Genomic DNA, 9,048 nt, shown 5'->3' on the forward strand with positions numbered 1-9,048 from the left:
GGCACCCCCGGCCCCCGGCGGGGCTCCCGCTGCCGCGGCGGCATCCGCGGGCACCCGCCGCGCGCTGCACCGCGCCGGGCGCGGCGCATGCTGGGCCGGAGTGCGGCGGGGCGCGGGGCACGCCGGGGGATGCAGTCCCGGCCGTGCGGTGCCCGCAGCCGTCGAGCCCTGAGCGCAGGCCGGGACGGCGATGAGCGCCGCCGCCGCCGCCAAGGTACGCGGCGCTGGCTCCGCGCTCTCCCCGCGGGCGGGAGGGGAGCGGGGGGGCGATGGACGGCCGGTGGGAGTGGGGCTTGGGGCGGCGGCTCTCCGCCTTCGGCCTGCCCGGGCCTCGCTCGGTTCGGCCTCGTCGCCGGCTGTGGCTTGTGGTGCCCCGGGAAGGCCGGGACGGCGGGTCCCGGGAGGAGCGCGCCCCCGCTGCCCCGGCCGGCACCCGTGTGTCTGTCGCAGTGGAAAGCAAGGAATTTAACCCCGTGCTAAATAAAATGATTCAGTGTGCTGGTGCTTTTAGCCGTGCTCCTTACTTAGCATATTTTATTGGCGTGCACTGTTCACACCAATTGCTGCTGAAGAGTTACTGAGAATTTAGGAGCAAATCTGTTCTTTCTGCTTTCCATTTGAACCCAGCAGAGGACAAGCTGTGCCTTTCGGGCACCGAGGTGTCCCCTAGGGCAGCCCCCAAGGAGCCGTGTGTGTGTGCAGGCTGCTGGGCTTGGTGGGTCTCAGGAAAGGTGAGAGATTTGGCCTTTCCAAGTGCATCCCATATATCGCCTGGAAAGAGGTGATACCCAGAGTGGACCATACTGCTCTGAAGAAGACAGAAAACCTAAGAGGTCCACATACAAAGTTAGGGGCGTTTCTTCTGGCTTTCACAACAGGGAAGTGTGTTTCCCAAATTTTTACTCTGGACTGGTATTTAAGCCCAAAGTTTCCTCACTGATTGCCAGAAATGAAAACAGAACCAAACCAGAACTCTCAGTAGACATCAAGCAAACTCTGTCCTCCCGCATCATCCCAGCTCCAACCAGGCTAAACTGCAGGGTTTGGGGATTTTATCCCACGGGGTTGAAAATGCAGGAAATTCTTTCCTGAGACTTCCCTGGACCATACTCAGCATTTCCTCAGAGGAAATGCTGACAGTGTCGCTCTGGGATCTGTCCACTAAGGACAAAACATTTCTGTTGTCTGTAGTCTTTACTTAGCTGATTATTTTTGCCTGTGATCTGCCCTGCTGCTAGGAGCAAAATAGCATGAACTCAAGAGATCACTCCATGCCCCAGCCTCTGGACACAGTTCCCAGCTGAACGATGGGTTGGTTTCCATGTTCTTTTTGGTGAAATCCCCAGGGCCTTGAAATTATAGAGCAATGCAATTAGTATAGCACAGTTTATTCAAAATGATAGCATAGGCTGTAAAACCCAAAAAGAACTGCAGAGAGAATCAGGAGAAATGTCTCTGCTGGCTGAGAGGCCAGAGTCCAAAATACACATAGTGAAGGACATGAATTTCTGAGCCAAAAAATCATTAGCAAGGTCCTCCCAGAGCTAGCAATCATTCCCTAGTGAAAAATAAATTCTGCATGCAGCTTTTGTTTTAATTTTTTGTTCTCCAGGGTTAGATTTCTGCATTGGCAACTGGTGACAGCTTGTGAGGCTCTCCAGACACCTTATTTATTTCTGGATGAAAAGCTATGGAAATAAGAATGGTTCCCAAATGTGCTTCCAAGCTTAAATCTTGTTAATGGTTTTGATATCAGGGCTGGGAGAGGGTGACTGCAGTGACTCAGGATTGAATCCAATTGGCTGGTTTTTGTGTCCTGGGCACAGACTGGGGGCAAAGTCTATATTGGTTTTAAGAGAGAAGCCTTTCCCCATGCCAGCTGAGTTAAAAGGGAAAACACAGAGGTTGTTTTTATTTCGTGGAGGCAACTGCACACACTTACCATGGCATCTGAAAAGGTGAGAGTTTGGACAGGGTAGAAGCATCTGGGAAGTCTGCCTTAGTCTCATAGTTCAGGTAGAGATGAATTGTCTGTCTTCATGGCTTTCATCTCAAACAGCAGAAAGTTTTATTGTTTGGAAAAAAATCTGTCTTTTGCCTGCATGGCTGCAAAAGCTATTTCATATCATACAAATACCCAGGTGCTTGGCACAATCAGTACAGAAATTGTTTCAGAAATCTAAGATGGGACAGAAGTTAGCAATATTGGATAGGGACAAAGAGGGAAGCTTTACAGAGACTAATTTCAAGCTCATTTCTGCATTGCTGGAAACATCAGGTGCAACTGGATAATGAGAAGGCTATTATGAGAGACAGTGATGCTACCTGTATGCCCAAATCAGGGGCAGTTACTTTCAGAAAGGAGCCCACTCCTCCAAACATTGCTCTCCCCTTTGAGTCCCTGAAATGCCTTCTGCTCATGCATTCTTTTCCTTACATTCAATACCCTGGTGCTCCCAGCATATAACCTTTTATCTTTCTCTCCCCAGCCAATACTTTACAGCTATTTCCGAAGTTCCTGTTCTTGGAGAGTGCGAATCGGTAAGAACCAGTGTTCATCTCTTTTTTTTTTTTTGTCTCAGTATTGCAGCATCCTCCACTTACCCAATTAATCAATCACTTATTAACAGAGAGGTCAGCAAACATGAGCCTGGAACAGTGAGGCATCTCCCCATGGGGGGATGGGGAAGAGAGCATCTTACCTGCAGCAGGTGGAATAGAGGGGAACAGATAAGAGGGCTTCATGATACTGCCTCAGACTCTGGCCTGCCCAGGTCATGAGAGCTAAGCAGGGTTGGGAATGGTCCCTTACTTGTACTGAGACAGAAAGGTTTTAAAGCTGAGCACATGGTCCTGCCCTCTATAAGCTGAATCAGGAAGGGCTGTGCTGCAAAGAGTTGCAAAGCTTATTTTGAAAAATGCAGTGGTTTTGGCAGGACTGGTCTTTAGTACTTTGGTCCTTCGTGTGCCAGAGCACTGTGAGGGTCATTTTTCCAAATGTAGATGCTAACATTCTCCTGAGCCCATTACCAATGAAACTGGTCCCAGTGTAGCTGTCTGAAGCTGTACACTCTGCTCTCCCTAGCACTGGCTCTGAAAGGAATTTCTTATGACCTGGTCCCAGTGAACCTCATTAAGGATGGAGGACAGCAGGTAAGGATAAATATACCACTGCTCTCTCCAGGGTACTACTGAACTTGGGGATCATTAGGAGACTTGAGATTAGCACTAGAAAGTTCACAGGCAATGTTATTGAATTCCTCACCACTTCTTTGTAATTAATAGTTGCTTTCAGCCAGTATTCCCTGCCATGGGAGACAGGAGGAGAATATGACTGCAGGAGACTAGAGGCTTTTTCCTCTCTCAAACATTTGTGACTGAGTCCCTAAGGCTGAAGATCTTTTGCTTACCACGATACAACTAAATATATCTCAAGCACAGACTTCAGAGAAGCTGCCCCACACTTTAAACAGACTCAGCCTGATTCAATTAGCAACAGAAGATGCAGGGAGGCAGGGATATCCAAGAGATGCTAAAATATATTGCAGGAGGCTGAAAAGGGCCTGCAAAAGGAAGAGGTGGCTTCCCAAAAGAGATCTTCACTGAGGCCTTGCTTGGGGATCCATAGGAGGGAGTTGTGCACCTCGTGGTACCATGGGCTCAATGGGCTGGTATGGGCTAAGGAAGAGTTGGACAACTGGGACAGTAATGGTGGCACTGATGCAGTACCACTGGGCATTGCAGTGGTGCTTTATCAAGAGATAATGCAGTCTGGGCCAGGATGCAGTGATCCCTGAGCCCTAGTGAGAGCTTAGTAGGCTAATAGTACAGCATAATTTACTGCAAAGATTAATATTAAAGGTAGAGAGAAAAAGAAGAAGGAAAAAAAATTTGGTAACTGGGTTCTGGGAGAAGAAAACAAGGAAGAAGAATTTCTTATTGCTGTAGAGTAATTTCAGGTTTGTTTCCACAGTTTTCTGCTGAATTCAAGGCACTGAATCCAATGCAGCAAGTCCCAGCCTTGAAAATTGATGGCATCACCCTTTCTCAGTCGGTGAGTTATGAGTCACATCCCTGTTAACCTTTCACTCCAGCCTGCTGCCCAATCTGAATGGGATAGCTTTGTCCCATCTTTTTCCCCAGAGCTCTCACCTATACATGGGAAAAGAGGTGGCATTTATGGTCCCACTTGGGAACAGAAATAGCACATATTCCCTGATGGGAAACTACTGTCAAGGATTAAAGTTCAATTCTCCACCTTTCACTAAGCAGTTTGTAATCTGACTTCGATGGCTGTTCCATGGTTTGCCTGAAATTACAGCTGGATGAAATGACAAGGTCACAGGCAGATGTCACAGGGGTTATTCTGTTCTTTGGGTTGGTAACAAACTGCATTCAAAAGCTGTTGTATTGTCTTGGATCAGCTCCCCTTTCCCAGGTGTCCAGGATGTGAAGTTTTCCTTGGCTCTGCAATAACCTCCCATTATCTCTTTGTTCATTACAGCTAGCTATAATTAATTACCTAGAAGAGACACATCCTAACCCCAGGCTCCTGCCCCAAGATCCAAAGAAGAGAGCCCAAGTCAGAATGATCGCTGATCACATTGCCTCTGGCATTCAGCCACTCCAGGTACTGCCATGTCAGATCCATGCAAGTGAGAAAATCAGAAAGGATTTCTGTCTCTGAAATTCTCAGTCTCCTTAAATTGTTGCCAGCCAACCAGGTGTCAGAATTTCAGACTGGGGTGCTAGCAGATAAAATCTGCTTAACCTCTGCCTGATCTAGAGATCAATGGCACCAATACTGTATTTCCAATACAGCAAATACTACAGCATCCGAGGGTTCTTTCCAAAAAGAGCTGAAGCCATATGGTTTTACTGCTGAGTCTAGGATGTTTTAGGGAGAAGATAATTGAGCAGCTGAAAGGGAAGAGGCAAAGGGATACCCTGGCAACTGTTACAGAAGGGTAGTGCCAAGAGAAGGATACAGCAGGGTGCATGATTCAGTGCAGGTGAGGTCAGGGCTGACCCAACCAAGTGAACACAGGCCAGCCTTGGCAACTGAGTTCAGGCAACCCCTGAACTCAGGAGTCCAGCCTTGGCAACCCCTCATCTCCCCTCTCCTCCACTGGATGACACAGTGGGTAAGATCCAGCCAGCAGTAGTTATCTAACCTAGAGATTGCTTTGCCTTCACAGAACCTGAATGTCCTGAAACAAATGGGGGAGAAAAAAATGGAATGGGCTCAGAACTGTATCATGTCTGGTTTTCAAGGTACATCCCACATCCAAAATGATCAGTATTTCACCTGACCTTACAAAATGCTACACCCTGGCATTCTAGTCATCTTTTTCAAGTAGAACCACAGATATGCCTAGGCTGGTGTGCTGGGGTCCTGCCTTGCTGGCAGAGACAGTGCTCTCCCTGCCCAGAGTCACTTGTCCAGGACTGGTAGCTCCCCAGAATCTCAGAGGAAAGATGTGCCCAGAACACTTCCACTGCTGCACATGGAAGAGGGGAACCTGATGCCATCCTGCACATTGCAGCAGTTGATTCATTCTGAAGCACCAGGGCTCACAGCACTTCTAAAGTACTTCATATACATAGATAGGTTTTCATAATTGGACACCTAATAGCAAACTCCCACAGAGTTTAGCAAGTAGCAGAGTATTTCTTTGCCTTTTTGAGAGAAATAAAGTGCTTTTGGTTCCCTCAAAATCCTTTCCCCCACGTGCCACAATGACAAGCCCATCTTTGTTTCCTGACAGACACAAACTGACTGAACCTTTGCATTTTTCCCTTCCCCAATCATGTATGTCTACATTAATCTCCTACTATTTCAAGTGCATTGTCTAAAGCAGCTGAAAGCACCGTGGGTCCAAAAAAGCTGAAGAACCCTAAAGACTCCCATAAGATTTCCGTTCCTTCTAGTTTCTCCCAAAAGACTCCTTTTTCATACTGTGCTCGGGGTTAAGATGCCCTTGTACTTAATTCCCAGTCTAGAAAGTTTTTGGTGTCCCTTTCAATTGACTCATTCCAGTGTACCACCTCTCTTAACAGCACTGGAGCAGATTCTGCAGAACACTGCTGGACGCTACTGTGTGGGGGATGAAGTAAGTATCTGAGAGAGCCCTGTGTGCTACTGCAGGACTGAAAAGCCCAGTACCTTCCCCTAAATGAGGAAAGAAAATTAGTTGATGAGACAAGAGCACAACCCCATCCAGTGCCTAGAATTACATGTAGTGCCTTCACCATAACAAAGAACAGCTGCATGGATGCTAGTTAGGCCATTACTGACTGGCAGAGAGTTGTGGAGATGTTTACTTGTCCCTGCCTATAACCTGCTGGTGGCCAGATTCTGCAGCTGTATCTAGGATATGGTTGGGGTACTAGAGGATGTGGAAAAAGATCATCTATAATTTCATCTTTATGGGATTTGAACTTCAACATGTCCTGTCATACAGACAAAGCTTGGCTCAAGAAACTTGGTTCAGTTCTTAGCTGTGCTCTATGGAACCTTTAACCAATTTGTATTTTTCTGCTCTGATCATCCAGTTTTAACATGGACAGATTTCACAGAGCTCACATAAAAGCTGTTCTGACCCTTACCAAACTAGAGGTATCTCAGGCCTTTTCCATTTATTAGTTCTGCTGCCAGGCAAAAGATCTTCCCTATAAAAGCCTTAGAAAAAAGGAAGGCTCCTGCATTATTGTGGGATGCAGAGAATTGTATAGCAGCAGCCTTATGGAGCCCTTGGTAGGCAAAGGGTACGTACAAGATCTAATGTTGGAGAATAACATGTGCTTTGAGAGTTACCCAGGGCCTTGTGACCTGGGGAGAAGGGTGGGAGCAGCTGCCTCTGTGCAGACAGCAGCACTGCCATTAAGTCTTCCTTTCAGATTGCAAGTCTCTGAGCCTGTGTACAGAGGCCCTATCACATATCAAGTCTTGACATTGGCAGGACCTGCTTTATACTCCTGCAGTGCAAACAAGCAAAATTTATTTAACTTTTTCCAGCCATGCAAACACCCCTCTCCCTCCATCACCTCCCTCTGCAGCTTGCCAGCAGATGTGTTTGCTTAGAGGTAGTTGCCATAGAAGCACAGTGTCCTTGAGGTCATAATGATCAGCTGGTAAATATAAAGCTCCCTAAAAGCTTATGGCTTCTCCTAGTAACTGCAATGAAGTTCTTTTTCTTGTACTGTTGCTGTAGTATTAATGCTGAATTAAATAATTAGATCATCATGACAACTCCTCTGTACTGGCTGATAAAATAATTCCTGTCCTGGTCTTAAAGTCTGCCACCACTGGGCAGTGTGAGGGGGACAGGCTGTGAGTTATTCTAACCTCTTTTCTCTGCTATATTTGCAGGTTTCCATGGCTGATCTGTGTTTAGCGCCTCAAGTTGCCAATGCTGAAAGGTAATTAAGGCTGAGTTTGAGATATTCTTCAACACACCTACTTATGCTGGGCTTAAGATAGAGCTTACCTTCTGCTGCTCCTTATGCCTGTTAGAAAGTATCCCTCCTGCCTGCCCTATCCACCTCTGTTTCTTCTCTCTACAAATTTTCCTACTTCATAAATACTGTGTCTTTTGGAAGTAATGAATTGTGGTCTCCTTTTAGAGGCCCCTGGGGAAACCTGATCTATGGCCTTAGAAAAGCTGAGGTTGCCCACACTCCATGTTCTCTGTACCTGTTTCCTTTATTCTTACACTGCACACAGGAAGAAGAGATTAATCAGACTTTAAATAAAGCCTTAAACCCATACAAGTAGGCTGCATGATTCCCAGGAAAAGCAGGGTCTTCCTACCTTGTCCTGCACATTATGTAAAAATCTGGTGAAAATCACACAATCACAGAATCATTTGGGTTGGAAGGGAATTTTGGAGGTCACCCAGTCCAATTTCCCTGCTAGAGGAAGTGGCACAGGATTGCATCCAGCTTGGTTTTGAGTATCTCTAGAGAAGGAAACTTTACAACCTCTCCAGGCACTAATTAATCTCTCTAGCATTTATTTGTGAACCTACAAGGATGAACCTTTTCTGTTAGTGTACATGCCTGTGAGATTCTCCCATACTAGGCAGGCCTATCACACTGCTCTGCACTTCTGCGCACTGCTGCACTGCCTCTCCAACTCCTAGTACTTCACAAATTCTTTTCCTTTTACAGATTCAAAGTGGACATGGGTCCATATCCCACAATAACCAGAATAAATAAAGCTCTCTTGGAGTTAGAGGCCTTCAAAACAAGCCACCCTTCCCGGCAGCCAGATACTCCTGCAGAGCTGCGAGCTTGAAGCCTTTCTGCTCATTACATCTACAAAGCTGCCATGATAAAGAAGACAACACCTACAGGCTGAGTATGACTTTAGTGCCAGTGCCTTCCCTTTCATCTGAGTGGGAAGGACAGAGGACCTGGAAATAGTGTGGATGACTTACAGGAGCTATGCGTGTGCTGGAATACGTGCAGCTACTAGTTTTTTCTATGCAGTCTATCTCCATGAAGCAGATTAAAGCAGAAGTATCCATAATGATCAGCAGTTCCCTCTGTATGGCTTTGTGCTGGGGAATGTGACCACAAACAACTGTGAGGCATTGAGTCAATTCTATATTCCCCACAGGGGCTACTTCTTCCTACCATCTACAGAAAGAGCATCAGGGAATGAGTATACACAGTGTGCTTATCCTTGGAGCTGCCTCAGAGCCACAGCACAGTCATCAGCTCCGTGGATATAAATCAGATCTAATCTCTGCTGGAAGATAGCTTAACCCTTGTTGGGGTCTTGAAAGAGCCAAGTTGGCAGCTCTGTCACCCCTTGCAATAATAAAAGCAGTCACATGGATTTTATAAAAGGTCTGCCTAGAGCAAAGCTAGGTGATGGTGCCTTAGACAGCAAGGCACAACCAGCTCTCTTCCCTACAATGAAAATTATGTTCTCTTCTTTTTCTCATCCTCAGATACTGCTCTAGGTGGTTTCCTGGCCTTCAGCTGCAGACTGTTGCCCAAGGAAATCCCACCCCAGATTCCCTCCAAACCAGAACCATG

At 46.7% G+C, this 9,048-nt stretch overlaps 1 protein-coding gene across 4 annotated transcripts; it reads left to right on the forward strand.

Moving 5' to 3' along the window:
* Positions 1-98: 98 nt before the first annotated feature.
* On the forward strand, positions 99-8,599 carry GSTZ1 (glutathione S-transferase zeta 1). Of its 4 annotated transcripts, none has more exons than XM_058807181.1 (9): positions 99-214; positions 2,490-2,541; positions 3,086-3,153; positions 3,974-4,054; positions 4,505-4,630; positions 5,199-5,274; positions 6,061-6,113; positions 7,373-7,422; positions 8,173-8,597. In XM_058807181.1, exons 1-9 carry the CDS (start codon positions 191-193, stop codon positions 8,297-8,299), a joined length of 657 nt encoding a protein of 218 aa, XP_058663164.1. In that variant the 5' UTR covers positions 99-190; the 3' UTR covers positions 8,300-8,597. The 4 variants fall into 4 exon arrangements, with proteins under 4 accessions (XP_058663164.1, XP_058663168.1, XP_058663167.1 ...); XM_058807185.1 differs by having other exon boundaries at positions 130-209; positions 2,492-2,541; positions 8,173-8,599; XM_058807182.1 differs by lacking the exon at positions 99-214 and adding an exon at positions 1,863-1,958.
* Positions 8,600-9,048: the final 449 nt, after the last annotated feature.

This window comes from Ammospiza caudacuta, chromosome 6 (assembly GCF_027887145.1).
Source record: "Ammospiza caudacuta isolate bAmmCau1 chromosome 6, bAmmCau1.pri, whole genome shotgun sequence".
Taxonomy (NCBI): domain Eukaryota; kingdom Metazoa; phylum Chordata; class Aves; order Passeriformes; family Passerellidae; genus Ammospiza; species Ammospiza caudacuta.

What these genes read in the sequence shown, in the direction of transcription:
- GSTZ1 (XM_058807185.1), top strand. Translation starts at nt 130, where the DNA reads ATGCAGTCCCGGCCGTGCGGTGCCCGCAGCCGTCGAGCCCTGAGCGCA. An exon ending in GATGAGCGCCGCCGCCGCCG is followed by an intron (nt 210 to 2,491) that starts CCAAGGTACGCG and finishes CTCTCCCCAGCC; the next exon opens with AATACTTTACAGCTATTTCC. An exon ending in TTAAGGATGGAGGACAGCAG is followed by an intron (nt 3,154 to 3,973) that starts GTAAGGATAAAT and finishes TTGTTTCCACAG; the next exon opens with TTTTCTGCTGAATTCAAGGC.